This window comes from Bos taurus, chromosome 20 (assembly GCF_002263795.3).
Source record: "Bos taurus isolate L1 Dominette 01449 registration number 42190680 breed Hereford chromosome 20, ARS-UCD2.0, whole genome shotgun sequence".
NCBI classification, from domain to species: domain Eukaryota; kingdom Metazoa; phylum Chordata; class Mammalia; order Artiodactyla; family Bovidae; genus Bos; species Bos taurus.
Window position 1 is genome coordinate 1543349 of NC_037347.1, and position 21880 is coordinate 1565228.

General features: G+C 46.9%; 1 protein-coding gene across 2 annotated transcripts in view; it reads left to right on the forward strand.

Annotated features, from left to right (window-relative positions):
* The first annotated feature begins 1230 nt into the window (after positions 1-1230).
* Positions 1231-21880, forward strand: part of DOCK2 (dedicator of cytokinesis 2) — a 457600-nt gene continuing 436950 nt past the window's right edge. Inside the window, exons 1-2 of one of the 2 annotated variants that reach the window (XM_024981420.2) lie at positions 1231-1312; positions 20479-20562. In XM_024981420.2, coding sequence (XP_024837188.1) covers positions 1270-1312; positions 20479-20562 — 127 coding nt within the window. In that variant the 5' untranslated portion in view covers positions 1231-1269. The remainder of the gene's footprint in view (positions 1313-20478; positions 20563-21880) is intronic. The other variant, XM_024981421.2, reaches the window with a different exon arrangement.

Below are 21880 nucleotides of genomic sequence, written 5' to 3' on the forward strand. Positions count from 1 at the left end.
ATTGTTGATAAGTTCTGTGCTTGTATATTTTCAGAGGAGAGTTTCCTGAGCTTTTATCAGATTTCCTAATGGGTCATGGCACCAAAAGGATAAAGGAAGTGACAAATAGATTCAAGGGATTAGATCTGATAGACAGAGTGCCTGAAGAACTATGGATGGAGGTTCATGACCTTGTACAGGAGACAGGGATCAAGACCATCCTCAAGGAAAAGAAATGCAAAAAGGCAAAATGGTTGTCTGAGGAAGCCTTACAGATAGCTGTGAATAGAAGAGAAGTGAAAGGCAAAGGAGAAAAGGAAAGATATATACCCATTTGAATGCAGAGTTCCAAAGAATAGCAAGAAGAGATAAGAAAGCCTTCCTCAGTGATCAATGCAAAGAAATGGAGGAATGCATTTGATCATTGCAATCAATGCAAAAGAATGGGGAAGGCTAGAGGTCTCTTCAAGAAAATTATAGGTACCAAAGGAACATTCATGCAAAGATGGGCACAATAAAGGACAGAAATGGTATGGACCTAACAGAAGTAGAAGGTATTAAGAAGAGGTGGCAAGAATACACAGAAGAACTATACAAAAAAAGATCTTCATGACCCAGAAAACCACAATGGTATGATCACTCACCTAGAGCCAGACATGCTGGAATGCGAAGTCAAGTGGGCCTTAAGAAGCATCACTATGAGCAAAGCTAGTAGAGGTGATGGAATTCCAGTTGAGCTATTTCAGATCCTAAAAGATGATGCTGTGAAAGTGCTGCATTCAATATGCCAGCAAGTTTGGAAAACTCAGCAGTGGCCACAGGACTGGGAAAGGTCAGTTTTCATTCCAATCCCAAAGAAAGGCAATGCCAAAGAATTCTCAAACTACCGCACAATTGCACTCAGGTTCTTTACCACTAGAGCCACCTGGGAAGGTGGGAGGGAGCTGGGTTTAATCACTAGACTCAGTTACCGGGGAACTTCCTGCACTTGTGGTGATGGCCTGAGTGACCTCAGGTACCTGCTCGGCCACTGCTAGATTGCCTGGGGAGGAGGCAAGCGGGGGGTGGCCCCTAAGCTTTGTGGAGGACTTCTGGACTTCTAGCCACTAAGCTTCTACTGTGCCCCTGCCCAAAGGGATGGGGGAGGAGGAGCTGGCGCCCTGAGAAGGGGAGGGCGGGCCGAGAGGGAGTTTGAAAAGAGGAAGGAAGTGGGGCTCAGCAGCGCGCCCAGCCACCCCTGGCTGCTTCCCCAGAGGACGACAGGAGGTGCCTGCAGGTCCCAGCCGAGCCATGGCCCCCTGGCGCAAAACTGACAAGGAGCGACATGGAGTGGGTAAGACTGGGCCTCGGGATCTCGGCAGGAGAAGGGCAGGTGGCCAGAGAGCCGCCCAGGAAGGTGCTGGGGAGCCAGCGGTGTGGACACAGGCCGCGAGCGCCCACTCAAGCTCGGAGGGCTCCCTCTGCTGCTGTGTGGCCAGCAGGATAGGAAAAGGGAGGCAGGGGGAGAGGAAGGTGGGCACCTCACCCAGCAGGCCACACCCTGCCCACTCCCTCTCCTGGCTGCCCACCGCCACAGGGCTGCCCTCTTTCTCCAAGTGTCTATGCATTTCCTAGATGGGTTCCAGCAGAGCTCGGAGCCACCTGCCTCTGTGTCAGGCTCCTAGCATTGCAGGGATTCCCTCACCCTTTCTGGAGACTTGGCCTCTTAGAGGGAGCATCGAGCATCGTTCTCTCTCTTGGCTGGGCCTTGCCTGACCCCACATCCCTCCCACCACCCTTGCCCTAAGTGACACCCATCTGCCTCCTTCCCCTGCCTGTTCCTCCTGGGTCAGATGACCCCCTTGTTTGGCAGAGCATCCTTGGGGTGTAGGGCTGGAGGGCAAGACCCTCCACTCAGCCCCAGACAGTCTCTGGGGGAGAAAGTCTCGCACCAGGTTATATGGGGACATCCAAGAAGCCGCCTCATCAGCTTCAGCCATCTAAGCTCCCAGAGGCCTCTGCCTCAAGCTCAGGGGCGGAAGTGGTGACTGGGGGAAGGGAAGCTTCAGGTACTAGGACTCTTTCTACTAAATGGCACCCGTGGTGCAATCCCCATAGATTCAATGTGGTTTTCAGATAAGTGTGAATTTAAAAACCTCTCTGTGGCTTGCTACACAGGCAGACACCAGATACCGCCCTCAGAGATGAGAACTGAACAGGTCAGATGTTGGAGGACCCTAGGCCAAGAGTGATTAGATGCTGGGAATCCCAGGGCCGCTGCTGGAGAAGCACTGTCCTGGAGGGCTCACCAGTTAGTCATTCATTTACTAGGCTCCAGGCGCTGTGGAGTGTTTAAAGGTGAATGGTCCCCAGCCAGAGAACAAATACTAATCCATGCCCTGAAGGGGGCTCAATTTCTCCACCTACGTTGAACTAGATTCACTAACTTTTCAACTTTAAAGCTTCTGTAACTCTGGCCCTTCTTGCTCGGGTTATCAGGCTGAATCCCTTCTCAGGGGAAGATGGGGACTGATAAATGGAGCAGACCCTTACAGGTGGAGGGACCAATGCAATCTAGGAGATGAAAGCTGGACATGACGGGAATATCCAGGAAAACAAGAGCATATCCAGAGAAAAAAAGTGGTAGCTCCTTTCGCCTTGAGGGGAGGGTGCATTGAAGGGGAGGGTGCACAAAGTTAAGCTGCAGCCATATTTTGGAAGGAATGCTATGCTAAGAAGGTGGGACTTTTTCCATTTAGGCAGTGGGGAGCCACAGAGGGCTTCTGTTCAGAGGAGGGACATGAGCTATGTGCTGAAGCCAGTGGAGAGGGAGACTGGTGGACAGAAGAGCGAAGGTGCCTGGGTGGTATACGAGGGACAGGCACTGGCAGCCCAGGGGAACTAGGGCAGTTAGTTAGGGAGCCTGAGGGTGGTGGGAGAGTCCCACCCTCTGGCTGAAGGGCTGCAGCGCGCTCCTGCCGGGTGGGCACTGTGCTGCAGGGTGAAGAGAATGGACTCTGGTTCCTGCTCTTGGACTCCAGCTTCCAGTGCTTCCCAGCCTTCTGAGCTAGACAACTTATGTACTCTCTCCAGGCTTCAGTTTCCTTGTCTGTGTAATGGGAGCAATAACGGCACCTGCTGCTCAGGGTTGTCGAAGGAGATGAATTAACCCACATAAAGTGCCTAGAATGAGTTGTACAGATCCTCATTAAATTTTATCAATGCTTGTTTTTAGACTTTATTCTCTGCTTGGGAGCCCAATTCAGGACATGTCATCACAGGCTGGGAGGGGCCTACAGGATGGAGTAGGGTCTCACCCTCCCTAGCAGAGGAAACCCCACCTGTGTGCTCAGAGACTAGAAACTGTTAGGCTGTAGGCCCAGAGGCTTCTTCTGATGGGATATCTGACATTGTTCACACCTACCTATGAAAATTCTATTTGGGGTGGGGGTCAGAGGACGTATGACCTTTAAGAGGGCCAGTGAACACTTGGTAGGCGTCTGTTTATCAGAGGATCTTTTTCTCTCTGCCGTTGAATGGCAGAGGTAAGAAAGGTACTCTCCAGCCCTCCTCTGCAGACTCCAGGTAGATGGGATGAAAGAGCAAGGCTTTGTGGCTTTGGGTTGTGAGGAGACAGGGGACTGGAGTCACCCAGCAGAAAGAACAGTGGCCTGGGAGTAAGGAGTCTGAGTTCTGCTTCTGAAAGCATCATTTTTGCAGACAGTTCTGTGCTATAGTTTCCTCACTGTAAGTCTAGATATTAATACATTTCTATTTCAAGGCATTCTTTTCTGAAGAGCATCTGAGATAATGAGTGTGGGGCTTGAAGGAAGATGAAGAGCTAGAGCCACGTAAGGGTTAGGGAGTCGTCAGAACATCTCTGGAGTCTCAGCCGGTTGAACACAGGAGCTCCTGAGCTTTGCTTTCCCATTCGGTTTCTCTTTCCTCCGGCCCAGCTGACGAGGGCTGCTGGTGTCTGTTTGTCTGGGGAGCTGATTTTTCTGGGGGGAGCTGATTTTTCTGGGGGCAGCTTCATACCAGAACCTCTTGGCTGCTTTCTCAGCTCACTGTGTGGTGGGCACCCAGAGTGAGCCTCATGTAGATCCCTGGCCAGGTTCCTTGTACTTCCTTGATGGAGCTTTAAAGGGTGATCCTTTACAGTTCCAGAGAGGACACTTGGGTAGACTTGCCACAGACGAGATAGTGTAGCTATAACATAAGAAAAGACATAGCCTCTGCCCTTGGGGAGTTTTGTGTAAGATTAGAAGCTTGCGCTGTGAGTTCAAATCTGGCCCTGTTTACTCATCTATAGTAGGCTTAATATGGATCTCTTGAGACTATTGTGAGGATTGAATAGAGGTAGGACCTGAAAAATCACTTAGTAATGACACTGGGCAATGAAAGTTAGCAGCTGAGGTCAAGGGGCTAATAGTTGCTGAGCCAAGAGAGACACAGGGTAATGCACTCTTACGCCAGGTTCAGGACAGTCATGCCTTATAACAGTAAGTATAGTAGAAGACAGATTCTCATGCAATATCTTTGTCTGGCTTCCAAACACCTATGTGAGACAGTGTAGTATTCTCATTTTATAGGCAAAGACTTCCAGAGTTCACATAACTTGGAAGTACTTGGGCTGGGCATTAGATTCAGTTGTCTTCAGACACCAGGCCCTCTGTACAACACTAGGAGGGAAACTGGAAGGAGAAATGTTATAGACAAAGGCAGGAGGTTGGAAGGTGTTGGCATTTAGGTCAAACAATAAATAGTCCTCTTTGATTTTAGTGAATGATTGTAGTGAAAAAACAAAAAGTTGGAGAGGTAGATTGCAGCCTGATTGTGAAGGCCTTTGAGTACCAAGCTCATAAGTTTGGGCTTCATTGTGTGAGCAGTGGAGGTTCTGAGCAGGTATGCCACCTGTAGGAAGATAATTTAACCACTTGGAGGGGTGCAGGGGTTGGACACAGAATGGAACAGCAGTGGGTGACAATTTTCCTGTCTACTGACTGACTGACTGGTTAATCCTGCAGGAGTTCCACATATAATTAACATTTCCTTTTGGCCTGTACTGTCTTAATCCTCTCTGCCTGAGACTTTTGTCATTGATGACAGCTTTATCCTTGGAAGAGAGGACAGAGGACAGAAAAAGAGGTGAAAAAGAGTAACAAATTCCTATGGATGACAGAAACTCTCCAAAATAAAAGGTTATTCCTCTATCATATAGAAAGTCCAGAAATAGTCCCTGAAGAAGTGGTAGAATAGCTCATCCTGTTTCCTGCCCTGCTTCCTTGGCAAGGCTTCTGCCTTTTGCACCAAACTGGCTTCTTGAGCTCAGGCCCATCTTCCAGGCAGCAAGAGGACTGAAGGGAACATGAAGGGCATGACCCTTTGCATTAAGGCCGCTTGCTTGAAGGCCCACTTGACACTTCCTCTTGTATCCTATTGGCTAAAACCTAATCACATGACTGAACCTAGCCACAAGGGAACCTGGAAATGCAGTCTTCAATGTAAGCAGTCATGCACCCAGCTAAAAATCCAGTGTACCTAAACAAGGAGGGAAATGAGGGTATTAGGGATGATAGATTTGTTTTTTCAGGCAGCCATAACAAAAAGGTACTGACTGGGCGGCTTAAACAACAGAAATTATTTTCTCACAGTTCTGGAGGCTGGAATTCCAAGTCCAAGGTGCTAGGAGGTTGGCTTCTCCTGAGGCCTCCTAGGCCAGCAGCCAACTGCTTTCTCATTGCTTTGTCCTCACACGGTCATCTCTCTGTGCATGCTCACCACGTGTGTGAGCCATCTTCTTCAAAGGATGCCAGTCATGTTGGATTAGGGCCCCATGCTAACAGCTTCGTAATCACATCTGTACAGACCTGATCCAAATACGGGACTTCAACATGTGGATTTGGAGCACTAGTGAGGGCAATGGGTGGCTCCTTAACAGGTGACCTGTGGTCTGCAGTGTGCTGTTTAGGGACGGCAAAAGAAGGCTTCAGGGCGGGGGCTCTCGGAAGGTGAGTGCAGAAAAAGGTTTGTTTACCCTGAAGCTGGGCCTGCTGGTGGATCTGTGTGGGTACTTCAGTTATGCTCAGAAGCCTCCTCTCTGCACAGGTCATCTCTAGTTACGGTTGCATACCTATCTACGTGTGGTGGTGGGCAGTACTGCTTGGCTCCTTCAGAGAGCTATGAGGGACAGTCTGTTCCAGGTCTCTTGCCTAGCTTCAGGTGGTTCGCTGACAGTCTTTGGTGCCCCATGCCTTTTACCTCAGGCTCTGCATCTGTCTCTATATGGCATTCTTCCTGTGTGTGTGTGTGTCTCCTTCCAAAGTTTCCCTTTTAATCAGAACACCAGTTAGGTTAGGGTGAGTGTTAGTCACTCAGTCGTGTCCAGCTCTTTACAACTCCATGGACTATAGCCCGCCAGGCTCCTCTGTCCATGGAATTCTCCAGGCAAGAATACTGGAGTGGGTTGTCATTTCCTTCTCCAGGGGATCTTCTCAACCCAGGGATCGAACCCAGGTCTCCCACACTGCAGGCAGATTCTTTACCATCTGAGCCACCAGAGAAGTCCCGTTAGGATGAGGGCCCACCCTAATGACCTATTTTAACTGTATTACCTCTGAAAAGAGTATCTCTGAGTAAGGTTTCATTCTGAGGTGCTGGGGACTAGGAGTCTAACGTATCATTGGTTTGGTGGGGCGTGGTATAACAAACCATGGCAGGATCTTCCAGAGTTGAGATGGGATCTCTTTTGCATCTTGATTGGGAAATACAGATGAGTTCGAAAGATCTCTCTGGGCTAGGATGCAGGTGATGCTGTTCCCTGGACAGGGGTGGTCCAGAGTGAAACGGACAGGTGCCGAGTGGGCAATGGGAGCTTGTGTCCCTGCAGCACACACTCTCACTAGAAGGAACAAAATTCACTCAAACGTGTTCAGTTAATAGGTGTGCGGTGTGTATGTGTGTATGAGGAAAGTAGTGTGTTTTAAGTATCAAGGGAAATCAAACAAACCCAGGAAACATAAGCAGCAGTCCTCAAGAAGGAGCTGGACTGGGGGGCCCTGGGAAATTCTGCCTGTCTTATTATGGCTTCCCAGCTGCTCTAAACCTATGAGCTCAGTTTTCTGTTCTCTCCTCACCTTCCTGACTTTGATATTCTGAGACCAGTAGATGGCCCCAGCCTGATGGCCCCAGCAGGCCGCCCACCTCAACCTAGTGTGTCCTGGTACCTTCTGAATCTCCTCTCTGTGTTCATTTGTTCGGTCTTGAGAGAAAAGGTCTGATTGGATTGATGATTTCTTTTTCAGAAAGGCCACCCCAAGTCAGAGGTCATTGCCAAGCTAGGAATGAGCCCCACTCTGATCAAGATGCTGCCTCTGCCTTTCCCAGTATGCTCTGGCTATGGGACGGGGCTGGCAGGAGTTGTGAGTGGGGACAGATTCTTTGCATAGGAGTCCTGAGTCAAACATGGATTCCAAACACACCAGGGGAGAACTCCACTACAGAGGACCCGCTATTACTGCTCTTATTGCCAGAGTTAAGAGTAAAAGAGCAGAAACAGAGACCGTCAATTTGTTCACTCATTCACTCCTTCCTACTTGATTTATTTCTTAAATATTTATTGGACATTTCCTATGGCTAGATAGTGAAATTCCTAGAATTTGGCCAGGATGTTTGCTACCCTTTTGGAGCTTATAGTCTAGTGGGAAGACTAAAGGCACCTTGTGGGAAAATCAATAAGTATATCACTGTAAATTATGATATGTGCTATTCTGAAGAAAAGAGCCTGTCTCATGAATGAGAATATTGGAAGGAGGGAATCTTAAACTGGATGGTCTCAGAAGGCCCCTGAGGAGCAATGGGGGAAAACATTGTAAAGGAAATGCTTAGAGGAATCCTATTTTTGCTGTGGAAGCAAACTGTACCTTTCGATTTGTCTCCAGAAGTTAGTCTGGTGCAATAAAAACACATGGATGGAAATCTAATTCCTTCCTGCCACCAATTCTTAGGTGCCTGGTCCTCCTCCTTTCTGATGCTTCAGCAGTTTGGGATTGTTGAAGAGTGCCTGCTGGGCTGACTGTTTGAGTCCGTTTATGGAGATTGTCCTAATCCCGAGGTTTATGGGAACTGCATTTGTTAGTGGCCGTCTTGCCCCCACCATAATGTTTGTGTTTGAATGAGCCTTGACAGAATGTGTTTGCTAAGCTTTGCTTCCCCCTGAGTTCAGCATTCTTATATTACTGCTGAATTTTGAGACAGGTGATGTAGTCACCATAATATTCTGCTAATTTCTGGACCTTTGGACTTCTTTTTGGGTTTGTGTGTGTGTTTTGTTTTTAGGTTTATAGGCCTTTAACTTAATGGCCAATTACACATGGGGGCTACAGTCTGTGTTCTGTGGCAAATGTTCTGCAAATGGGGAATGCTAATGCTTATTGCCAACCAACTCCAAAAGGCTGTGGAAGCACCACAAATGTTCCCTTTAATAGGCACTGTCTCCTTTCTTTCCACTTGCTTTAATTGATGTGAGTTAGAAAACAGCCAGGCTGAGTTTGTCAGCCTCTGAAGTCTCACTTGGTTTCTAGTTCTCTTGGAAAAAAGTCATCCATGTCCTGCTCCTCTGACCCCACTAGGACACTGTCAGCTTCGGCCTTGATTTAAAGATGCTGTGCAGGTGGTGGGTGTGACTGACAGTGTCTGCACCTTTCCAAACCCCGCTCCAGACATTGCCCCAGGACACTCAGAATGCCCTGATAAAACAGAACTCCTTGGGTCAAAGCCTAAACCAGGATGCTGAAGAGGACCTAGGTGGGCAGTGTGACTTGCTTAGGTGCCTCAGCATCCAGCACAGGGTGTGAACAGAGCCTGTGCTGAGCAGGCATCTGCTGGGATGGATTAAGTGCTAGCAATGTCAGGTTTCAGACACCGTGACTGGTGTGCTAGGCTGCAGCGAGGTGCAAGCCTGGTGCCAACGAGACCTGGATGACTTGGCGGGGAAGCGGGATTTTGCTGCTCGCCTGCCTGGTGGTGGCAGTAAGGGAGCTGTCTCAAGAGAGAGTGTTCCAGGTAGAATAAACAGCCAAGGAAACCTCGCTGATGTGTGGGAGGCCAGTGTGGAGGCCAGGGGCAGAGTGGTCAGAAATGAGTGCTCTGAGCAGAGGTTGTATTGAGAAATGCCTGGCACATGTTCTAAGACTTTGGCTTTTAGTCTAAATGGAAGGGGATAGGGCATTGAAAGATTTGAGAAGAATTGCAGTATGTTTTGTCTTTTTTTTAATTAATTTTTAATTGAAGTATAGTTGATTTACATGTTGTGTTAATTTCTGCTGTACAGCAAAGTGACTCAGTTATACACACACACATACACACACACACACACACACACTTGTCGTTCAGTCGCTAAGTTGTGTCTGACTCTTTGTGATCCCATGGACTGCAGCACAGGCTTCCCTGTCCTTCACCATCTCCCGAAGCTTGCTCAAACTCATGTCCATTGAGTCGGTGTTACCATCCAACCATCTCATCCTCTATCATCCCCTTCTCCTCCTGCCTTCTTTTCAGCATCAATCTTTCCCAGCATCATGGTCTTTTCAATAAGTTAGCTCTTAGCATCAGGTGGCCAAGGTTTTGGAGCTTCTGCTTCAGCATTAGTCCTTCCAATGAATATGATTTATCACAGGGTATTGAATAGAGCTCCCCATGCTGTACAGTAGGTCCTTGTTGTTTATCCATTCTACATGTAACAGTTTGTATCTACTAACCCCAAACTCCCAGCCTATCCCTGTCCCACCCCTCCCCCTTGGCAACCACTATCTGTCTTATTTTAAAAGGATTATTGTAGACATTTTATGGTTAGTAGATAGGAATTAAATGTGGGAGCAGGGAGGCCAGCACAGCAGTTACTATAATAATCTAGGAAAGAGATGGTGGTGGGGGGCACCCAGGGATATAGCAGGGGAGGAGATGAGATGTGCTTGGCTGTGTGTGTATTGTAGGTCGAGCACATGGGGTTTTCCTCATGGATTGGATGTAGGTATGAGAGAAAGGGAGTAATCAGGGGTGACACTATTGTTTTTGGTCTGAGCAGCTGGAAGAATGGAATTGCACACAGGACTTCCTTAGTTAATCCCCTGGTCTAAGTTGTCATCGATATTGCCATAAATAATAACATTGCCTCAACTTTTTTCAATCCGGTCTATTTGTGAAGCTCTGTGGTGTCATGTTGAACCCTCACAGCCATGCTGAGAGATGAGTCCTTTTATCTTCATTTCAAAGATGAGGAAATTGAAGAGCAGAGAGCTTCAAACTCTTACTGAAATGCAACCTCTTTCCAGCAGTATTCTTACACCTCATCCCTGGAAGAAATTTCTTCTGGTGTCCTGAAATCATTTTTCACCTTGCCTTTTAGTTTTATGTGACTGCATTATTTCCCGCCCTGGGCAGCTTATTGTTTGAGGGCTGAGCTCTGTTGGAGGTCAACCTCGATTCCCTCTGGTTCTTGATGGAACCAGATTCCATCTGGTACTAGCACAAACATGGTAGATCAGAGAGTCTCATTGATACTGTGACGTGGGACCCTTGGGAATCCAGTGGAAGCTCTAAATCCTCTTCCTACAAAAACATGCACACGTCCACTTTTGCATTACCGTTTCATTAAGGCCCATTCAAGGAAATGGCAACCCACTCCAGTGTTCTTGCCTGGAGAATCCCAGGGATGGGGGAGCCTGGTGGGCTGCCGTCTGTGGGGCTGCACAGAGTCGGACACGACTGAAGTGACTTAACAGTAGCAGTAGTAGTAAGGCCCATTCATGGAAGCCAGTTATAGACCCTGGTAAAATGTACTCAGTAACTAGGCACAATAGACACAGCCAAGGCACCCTGCCCAAAGTGTGAATTCTTAGATCTGGGAGTGGTCAAGATTAAGAAAACTATTTTTATAGTCTATTCAGATCGCTGAAGTCCAATAAATCCATGCTAAGTTATGGTCCTGGGCTGAGTATGGGAGTGCAGAGCTGAAAATCAGTCTCTTCTCTCAGCAAGGTAATGAGCTAGTAGTAGTCTCTCCTTTTTGCTTGAGGCAGCAAAAAACAATGTTACTAGTACTAATGCCCCATCTCTCAGGTTGGAGATGGGACACCCCTTGCTTCAGGTCACTGTGGCTCCTGCCATCGCCCCGTCAGGTTTCACTGTGGCCTTGCGTAGAATTGTCTGGCTCCTCCTTGGAATGTGAACACCACGGCAGCAGTGCTGTGTTTCTTGTTCTTCTCCAGCACACAAGGCCTAGCACAGAAGAGTTGTTGACTGGATGAATGGTAAGCAAATGGGAGGGCAGAAGGTGGGGGATGAAGAGGGAGTAGAGGTTGAAGGTTTTACACTTTCTAGTAGCCTCATAAGGCTCAGATGAAGTGTCCCCTCCTGCCCTTACCCCCAGCTCCTTTCCTGTCCGGAGGCTGAGTCCTGTGAGAGAGCACACAACTGAGGCGTTCTTGAGCTCTCCTCTAAATACCTGGATCCCTGCACCAAGCCCCACAGTTCTCACCTCAGGATTCATTTGAATTCTGCACCCGTCAAGCTGATTTGCCTTCTCTTTTCCTTGCCCTTGGGGCCTTACCTCCCCAACTCCCTCCCCAGGGCTCTCATTCCAATTCTCCCCCTTGCTCTCCCCCTGCCCTTTCCTCTCCCTCCAGTCCCACTTCCTTCATGGGCCTCTCTTGATCTCTCTCTCCTGAGAGACCGCGGCTGCCATGCTCCACAGCTTCAGTTCAGTTCAGTCACTCAGTTGTGTCCCACTCTTTAAGACCCCATGGACTGCAGCACACCAGGCCTCCCTGTCCATCACCAACTTCTGGAGCTTGCTGAAACTCATGTCCATGGAGTCAGTGATGCCTTCCAGCCATCTCATCCTCTGTCGTCCCCTTCTCCTCCTACCTTCAATCTTTCCCAGCATCAGGGTCTTTTCTAAGGAGTCAGTTCTTAGCATCTTAGAGTATTGGAGTTTCATCTTTAGCATCAGTCCTTCAAATGAATATTCAGGACTGATTTCCTTTAGGATGGACTGGTTGGATCTCCACAGTTTAGCCACCCCGCCTTTTTCTTTTCTTTTTTTTTTTTTTTAAAGATAGCCTCTTATTTCTTGTGTGTTCATTTTATCTCTTGAACTAGATTTCCCAAAGTCTCCAGGATAGCAGGCTTCACCCTCTATCACCCCCTCTAACCTTCTGCAGAGCCCAGCAGTGTACCACACTCCCGCATTGAAGCTTGGGGACTGAGAAATCAGCCCTTGGTTTCCTCATAAAGCCTCTCTTCCGTCTCTGGTATGTGAGTGTGTGAACACAGAACACTGTGAGACAGTGTGTGCATGGTGTGTGCATATACCTATACTGGGGGCACTGGGAAAAAGAGAGTGAATCCCAGCATGATGTTTTTGCAGAACTCATCAGCCTTGACACTACTGATATTTGGGGCCAGATCATTCTTGATATGGGGCTGTCTTGTGCACTGTGGGATATTTGGCAGCGTCCCTGACCTCTACCAGCTAGATGCTAGGAGCTCCCCCACTCCCCATGCCTGCCTCCCCCACCCCCAGGATTGTGACAGCCAAGCATGAGTCCAGCATTGACAAGTGTTCCCTTCCCCACATTTGTCCCCAGTTGAGAGTCACTGCTTAGAGAACTCCTGGGAATTTACTTTCTTCTTGTTGGCTGAGTATGTCACCCTGGCTCACCAATGGCAACCTGTAAGGTTTTAGGAGGATCCAGTAGGGGTCCTAAAGCACCTGACAGAGAGTAGGTACCAAATACACATCCTTTAGCCAGAGGCAGTGTGGTGTAACGGTTGAGGCTGTGTGTTCTGAAGACAGCCCACCTGGGCTGAAATCCTGGCTCATCTCCTTTCCATCTGGGTCACCCTGGGCTGTTCACTTCATCTTACACTACCTCAGTGTCCTCATCTGTAAAATAGAGATGCTAATAATTGTACCCACCATGAGAATTGTGAGAGGATTAAATGGGTGACTGTGGGTCAAGTCACTGGAGAAGTCTGATACCTAGAAGTGTTCACAGAGGTTGTGAGTCTTGTCCTCTCCTGATCGGAGGAAGACATCTTCTCCTTGATTCCCTCTGGCTGTGACTCTTCTGCCTCACCCACTGCCAACTTGCACCAGGTTTGAGCTCTGGCCTTGCTGCTGGGAGCTTCTGCTGGGTCATCGCATTCACCCTCCTGATGCAACGTCAGGTTGTTGCCTTGGTGTTGAGGCTACCAACACCTTGCCCAGAGACTCCAGGCAAACTACTTGTATATTTTAATAAAAGTGTGTGTTTCTTTTGAATCCAAAGTGGACTTGTCGGCTGGTTCTATTTCTTCCTGGAATGGAGACCCTTGAAAGCCCAGATCAGAGACTAGAGAAATGAGCTTCAGGCAGTTACATTCTTTTTCACCAATACTGTTTGTGTTCCCTTACACGGCTGCTTGTACAAACTCTATTGACAACTGGTGTTTGCTGAAGCTTTTGTTTTCAAACCTGTCTGCAAGTGGCAGGGTCGTGATGAGGTACAAATCCATCCTGAAGGGTCACAGGGCAGTCAATGGCTGCCATCAAAATTGGCAATCCAGCTGGCTCAGCAACTCATTAAATAATGTCAAGAAATGCAAGAAAAGACTTAGGAGACGAGACATACCTTCCCTGCATGAGTGTATTCCTTCAGTTCAACAAGTATTTATTAAAGTCCAGTAAATATTGATTGAACTTCAATTGTGAGTCAGATGCTGTTCTCAGCACTGGGAATTCACTGGCCACCAGACAGGCTCAGTCTCCACCCTGGCTGAGGTTGAAGAAGACAGGAAATTAACAAGTCTAGTGTGTATGTATATATATATATATATATATATATACACACACACACACACACACACACACATATATATGTATATCTATGTTTATAGATATACACACATAGACATATGTACTCATACACACACGCCATGGGCAAGTTCCTTAATCTTTTTTTCAGTTTCTCATATGTTACATGGAGGGTAGTACATTGAAGGGTTACTGTGAAGATTAAATGAGCTAATACAAGTAATACATAAGGAATTTTGTCTGTCTTATTTGTCACTGTAACCCAAATAGCCAGAGCAGTCTCTGGCATGCAGTAGGTATTGAGTGAATATTTGTTGAAAAATACCATGTGCTTGGTACGTAACGTGTAAGTAAGCACCATTGTGAGGGGAGGGGCCAAGCTGTATATGAGGTGGAAACAGTCCAGATTTCTGGGTAATTCTGTTTAACTTATTAGTTGGGCTTCCTTGGTGACTCAGTGGTAAAGAATTCGCCTGCCAATGCAGGAGACACAGGTTTGATCCCTGGGTCGGGAAACTCCCCTAAAGAAGGAACTGGCAACTCATTCCAGTATTCTTGCCTGGAAAATTCCATGGACATAGGAGCCTGGTGGGCTACAGTCGATGGGGTTGTGAAAGAGTCGGACATGATCTAGCAACTAAACAACAGCAACTTACTAGTTAGAGATGAAAGAATAAGTTGTTTACTCTCTCTCTACTTCAGTTTCCTCATCTATAAATCCAAGTGAAATATTGTACTTATCTCCTAACACTGTAGGAAGCACAGAGACCCCTCTCTGTCCATTTATGTGAACTACATGCTGTAACAGTGTATGCTTACTTTTTCCTTAATCTCTTGATTTAGGCCCCTGATGAGCAGCCTATTTCAATACATTTAAGTTAAATCTGTAGCTAAAAGGTGGATTTGATTTCCAGGGTTGTTGGAAGTCCCACCTGTCTTAAAGTAGCTGCTCCCCCTGGCTTGACAATCTAGGATTTCCAGCATGAATATCCTCATTGGGTTCGATGACCTTAGATGGCCCTAGTGCTCGAAATACCCCTTTGATCCTCAGCCATGAGTAGTTTGGTCTCGTTAGGCTCGTCAGTAACCAGCTGCTGCCTTAGCTGCTGAGTATAGTATTGTAATACAGGGAAAGGTCAAATCCTTTGTTGGGTTGTACCAATATTCTCCTAGGCACAGAAACTTCATCAAAAAGGGGAAGCTGAGATAGGTGTCTATGGAAATCTTTTCACCACTTGTTTATCTTTCATGGATGGACATGGCCAGAGTGGGGAGGGCTATGACTTCAGTGATTTTTACTTCTTATTTATTCCTGTAGGTTCCTCCTGTTTTTCTGCCTTTTCCATCGCTCACTCAGAACTTGAGAGTGGTTAGACCTGCAGGAGTGGTGAAATAGATGACCTGCTCTGACACTGGTCAGAAACAACTCAAATGAGATTCATAGATAAGCAATAAAACTTCAGCAAAGGGTGGCATTCTGGTTCAAAGTTTCCTGTTAGTCATTTAGAAAACTTAACAGAATTGGGTATTGGTATGCAAAGCCACTTCCTTTGTCGACAAGTAATGTCTTCTTTTCCCCAAATGGAGCCTTGAGAACAGAGGTCCTCATGCAAAGGCAGAAATACATTTATAAATTAAATGGCAATGTCAGTTACTTTCATTTTCTTATAATGTGAGTCTTTGGGATGAATACAGACCTTCACGTTGAATATCAGGTTTCAAGATCTGTCCAAGATACCTTCTTAAGCCTCTCACCTGACAGAGCTGGGCAGAGTTGGAGGAAGAGAGTCCTAAGGAAAGTTGGGAAGGCTACAGTCTGGGAACAAAATAAGAGCCTTGCTCTGAACTTCAAATGTCTGATGGACAGGCCTACTTTACTAGTGCTCCAGAGGTAAACGCATTGTGGATGGTTTTCCTCTGTTAGAAACCTCTTACCTCTGTGGCCCTGCCCAGCCCCACGTCAGGTGTGTCGTCAGCCAGACCTCGGGCTGGAGGCTTCAGGAAGCGGGGAATCTGCAGAGTTAGGGCATCAGCAAGCTGTAGCGTCCAAATGCCAACAGCCTGTTTGGGGGCAGGGCTCGAAGTCAGGCCAAGTATGGAGGCAAATGGAGAAACAGGGCATCTTTATGCAGGAGAAGAGAACTCTGAATCCCCTGAGAGTCCTCTCAAGTTTCATTTTGGGCAAAGGATTTATTTTGATTCCTTTTTATAATTTGTCTCTCTTTAACAATATTCTCCATTTTTGGAGACATTATTTTTCTGGTTTCCTTTAGTTCCTTGTCCACAGTTTTCTTTAGCTCCTTGAGCATATTTAAAATAATTGATTGAAAGTCTTTGTCTCCTAAGTCCATTGTCTATCCTTCTTCAGGACAGTTTTTATTAATTTCCTTTTTTTCTCTGTGATGGACTGTACTTTCTTGTTTCTTACAATCCTCAAAATTTTGTGTTGAAAACTGGATATCTTGAATATTATGATGTGCTAGCTTGGACGTCAGAGTCTCCCTCCTTACCAGGGCTTGGTGTCACTCCTTCATACAGATTGTAGCAGTTGGTTTGATTAGTGACTTTTCTAAAACATTTTGTTGACCATGTTGTTTGTTGCATGTGGTCACAGAAGTCTCTAAATGCCCGGAATTGAGAGAAAACAATCTACTCTTTGCAGCTGTATGTGGGTGTTTGGACATACCTTCAACACTTGGCCAGCCCAGTTACAACTTTGCCTTAGCCTGCATTTCCTGCCTGCATGGAGCTTGACAGTCAACCAGAGCTGAGATGTGGGCTTTCTCAGACCCTTTCTCAACATGTGTCCAACTCTACATGGTCTTCTAGATCCCTAGTGATATATGGTACTCTTCAAAGCTCTTATTCTCCAAAGCATTTCAATTCTAAGCCTTTCCTCCCGGGCTTAGAGGTAGGATTATCATTTGCCCCAGCTTATATTCTTTGCCCTGTACAGCAGCAGGTAGTTCTTTTGAATTAATGTTTTTGATTAATCCCCTTTGCATGGCTGCATCTCCACCTTCAGTTCAGTTCAGTCACTTAGTCGTGTCCGACTGTTTGCGACCCCATGAATTCCAGCACACCAGGCCTCCCTGTCCATCACCAACTCCCAGAGTTCATTCAGACTCACGTCCATCGAGTCGGTGATGCCATCCAGCCATCTCATCCTCTGTCGTCCCCTTCTCCTCCTGCCCTCAATCCCTCCCAGCATCAGAGTCTTTTCCAATGAGTCAACTCTTGGCATGAGTGGTCAAACTATTGGAGTTTCAGCTTTAGCATCATTCCTTCCAATGAACACCCAGGGCTGATCTCCCTTAGAATGGACTGGTTGTATCTCCTTGCAGTCCAAGGGACTCTCAAGAGTCTTCTCCAACACCACAGTTCAAAAGCATCAATTCTTCAGTGCTCAGCTTTCTTCACAGTCCAACTCTCACATCCATACATGACCACAGGAAAAACCATAGCCTTGACTAGACGGACCTTTGTTGGTAAAGTAATGTCTCTGCTTTTGAATATGCTATCTAGCTTGGTCATAACTTTCCTTCCAAGGAGTAAGCGTCTTTTAATTTCATGGCTGCAGTCACCATCTGAAGTGATTTTGGAGCCCAAAAAAATAAAGTCTGACACTGTTTCCACTGTTTCCCCATCTATTTCCCATGAAGTGATGGGAACAGATGCCATGATCTTAGTTTTCTGAATGTTGAGCTTTAAGCCAACTTTTTCACTCTCCTCTTTCACTTTCATCAAAAGGCTCTTTAGTTCCTCTTCACTTTCTGCCATAAGGGTGGTGTCATCTGAATCTCCGCCTTAGGATAGTCCCAAATCAGGGAAATAAAGGCAAACTCAAGGCTTTAGTCCTTCAGGAAGCCTACAGACAGATCAAAACAAACAACTACAATTTCTTGGGACAAGGTCTGCTCTGGTCCCTCCAGCCTTGGGAATCCACACCATGAACATAGAATACCATCTTCAAGACTGCCACAACAAAAGATGGGGAAAAGAGAATGGGATAAGGATAAGGTAAATTGCTACAAGACATTACCAGGTTTCAGCTTCCTTTTTCTTGAGTAAGCATTTGCCTGGTTGCTGTAAACTCCTGACTGTTTTTCAGGGTTCTGATAAAGTTGGTTCTGACCATTTTTGCCAGATTTTTCATTGCAAGCACCTGTTCTTGCAGTTCCCTGCTTCACCGTATTTTGCTGATTTGGCTCTAAGAGGTAGTTTTTGAATGCAATTTGTTGACAGGTAAGGAGAGACTGAGGGCCAAAGGGAGAGGGAATGGACTGAGTCAATGATAAGACTGCCAAGAGGACTCAGGATTCTCCTCGTTCAGTTCAGTCGGTCTTCTGTTTTGTCACATGGCTCAACAGCATTGTCTCTCCTTGGTCCAGAGACCTCTGGGATTAGAAAGACAAAGCAAGGGTCTGTTCATGGGCTTCCTCACATCCACTCTGCCTCTCTCTATCCACTCTCTACATGGAAGCCAGAGTGATAGTCGGTGTTATGGAATTACATCACTCCCTTTCAGCCTTCCATCCTCAGATGTCTCTATACAATGGGGTATTATTCAGCAGCAAAAATGAATGAAGTAATGAGAGTTGCTATAACATGGATGAATCTTTAAAACCTTTTGCTAAGCAGAAGAAGCCAGTTGCAAAAGACCATATATTATATGAAATATCTAGAATGGACAAATCTACAGAGACAGAGTAGATGAGTGGCTACTTGTGGCTGGGGGAACCTTTTGAGGTGTTGAGAATGTTCTAAAATTAATCTTAGTGATGGTTTCACAACTTGTGAGTAAATCTTTGAGTTACATACTTTAAGTGGACAAACTGTATCTGAATAAATCTATTATCAAGTAGCTGAGTAAAATCTATTCAGTTTCCTGTTGTCTTGGAATAAAGCCTAAACTCCTCAGGAAGTCCTCCGTGACCCGATTCTTGCCTCTCCAGCCTGTCTGCATCTCTCCCTCCTCTCTCAGCATACTCCACACATGGCAGTTTCCCTTATGCTCTCTGTGCCAGGTATCTTCCTCACTCAGGGCCTTTGAACACACCATTTCCTCTTCTTGAAATGCCCTTCTGCTCGTTGTCCCCATAGCCGACTCGTTTGACTCCTCCATCTATAATCAGCTCAGGGAGTAACCTTCACTAACTATCCCAGGAAAAGTTGATGCCCCCCCATTATTCTCTCTCATGTGTGTGTGTGCTCAGACGTGTCCAACTCTTTGCAACCCATGGTTCCGTGGACTGTAGCCCACCAGGCTCCTCTACCCCTGGAATTTTCCAGACAAGAATACTGGAATGGGTTGCCATTTCCTACTCCAGGGGATCTTCCCAACCCAGGGATCGAAACTGTGATTCTTAGATCTCCTGCATTGGCAGGTGGATTCTTTACCAACTGTATCACCTGGAAAGTCACCTACCAGGTGGCCGTATTTGTCTCTTCCATCACATGTGTCATTTTTTATAACCTTATGTTTATTTGTGTTTTCACCAAAAGAGCAAGATCATACTGGCATACTGTAGACACTGAATACCTGCTGCCTGTATGAATGAGGACAACCTTGTAGGTTCAAATCATCCATCCTCCTGAGGGTCTTTCCTTAAATCAAACCACATGTGTGTTGATTCATGTGTCAAATCAAATATCACTGTGTTCTCTTCCTGAAGACCTCCCAAGTTGGGTATTCCTTGAACAAGCTTCATCTCTACGTTAAGGTTGTGGCCTGATCCTCACTTAAGTTATGCTGAGCAAGGGCTAGGCACTGTAATGATAGAGTGTAATCTCACATTCCCAGGGATTAGCAGAGGCCTCTGATAGCACAGGGGGGACTCTGGGTATTTTCATAGCCAACTGCTGCTCCCCAGAAACTGGCAGTGTAAATGGGAAATCAGAGTACACTCTTGAATGTTAAGTACTCATAAGAATCCTACCAACTATTAGGAGATGAGGATGGGTGGTTAGTGCGGCTTGGAGAAGTCAAGGAGGGCCTCATGGCGAAAACAGAACTTGCCTGAAAGATAAGCTTTGGGAAAGGCCAAGAAACAGGCATTTTAAGATAGAGGAACACAGGTTGTCTAGAGCTGGGTAGGAGAAAGATACGGCTTTCTTAGACAGTGAAGACTGGGTGGTCTTCGAGTGGAGGAAAGACTGGTATTTTAGGCTGCTGTCACCAGGGATGGAGTAACGGGAGCAGCAAGTAGCCCATGATAGCAGCTGAAAATAGAGATGTTAGATACTGATTTTCCTGTCACTTCTTAACCTAATGACTTTGGCCAAATTGTTTAACCTCTCAGCACCTCCATTTCCTCATGTGCAAAATGGGATCACAGTTTACACCTCACAGGATTGCTGTGAGAATGGAACAAGGGGATGGCAGAGCACGGGACCGTGGAAAATCAAGCACGGGAGATGACATAAACACCATTCCTATCACCAGGCTGGGGCGCAGAGCCTGGCAAGGGAGAGGCTGTGTTTGACTAATGAGCAGAGGCCTTTGGGAGCCAGACTGGGCCTGCATTCCTGTGGCAAGAGGTGGTTTGTACGCTGGTTTTGTTCAGCGCTTGAGGGCTTCATGGGCATCAGATAAAGTCAAGAAAGGAAGGTGCAGAGATTCTTGGTATCCAGAGGTCTCACTGGTCCTCTCTTGCATTTCACAGCCATATACAACTTCCAAGGGAGCGGGACCTCCCAACTCTCCCTGCAGATTGGTGATGTGGTACGAATACAGGAGACCTGTGGAGGTGAGTCACTGGCCCAGGTGATCCTGGGAAGCCAGGAGCTTGGCTAAAGGTGTTGGGACACCCCCAGGACATAGCCAGCCGCTCCGGCCTTCTCTTGGAACTTGCAGTTCTGCGTGGTCTGTTTAAATACATTTTGCTGATATTAGCCTTTCAAATTTACTAAAGACAGTGTTTTGTTATTGTAGGAATGTATACTGGGAAGCAAAGCCCTGACTGTGTGGCTTGACATTTGTTGTGCTTTTTGCTGCGCCATGGGGCTGTTGGGGGACTGTGACGCCTTCTGGATACGCTTCTTTATTAGTTTTAACACCATTATAAAGAAATCAGCATTATCAGGGTTTTGAAAGGTCTGGAAAATTATAACCCTGATTCAGGAGGACTGTGGTGCCCAGCTTTGGGTCAGGGAGCAGTGTTCACTCCCTTCTTCCAGCTGGGAGCCCTGTCTTAGGCAAGGTAGCATCTCTTTCTTCGCACAGAGGTGCTGTCTCTCGTGAAGCCAAGTGTCTGTTGGGCTGTAACCACAGTATCATGGTGGTGTTATTGGTGGTAGTGGGTACTTTGTAAACTTTGCACTAAGGTTAATGGCCTTGGACTCGTGAGGCAGACCGTTAGAAATCAATGTATCAACTGTGTCACTGATAACATTGACATAGAGACCACGGCATGGGTGTGAGAGTTGAATGAACTTACGAATACGATAGCTATATTCAGGCAGGCTCTCCTGGTCCTCACTGCCCAGCTGGACCATGGTGGATCTCCCCAGACCCCCCACCACGTGGGCCTGCCTATAATCCTGCTGTGTGGAGGGTGTACCGTGTGTCCTTCCTGTGTCCAGGCGGAGCACAGAGAAGGAAGGGCAGAGTCGGCTACGTCCCTGTTTCCCAGCTAATCCCTTAGGTTAGGCTGTCCCATGCTGGGGTGGGGGTGAAGGGTGGGCACCAAGCAGGTGTGCTTCTGTTAACGAGGCCCCCTCAAGTGAAAATAGAGGGTCAGAGGAAAGGAGGCTGCCTACAGACCTGGCCAGCTGTGGGTTCTCACCTCATAGGTGGAACTGTACTATTCCCATTACATGTTAGGCTAGTTACTCCTCATAGCAACCCGTAGGATAGGTAGCATCTTCAGCCAAAGATTAGCTGTATGTGATTAACAAGGCAACCCTGCATATTCGTGTAGGGGTGCATGTACTCTTGCACACATGCATGTGCACACACAAACACACACATGCAAACCAAAATAAGCAAACAAACAAAACTTTTTTTGGAGGGAGAAAGAGTTTGCTATGTCAGAGCAACTTTACAGGAGTCATTGTGGGAATGAG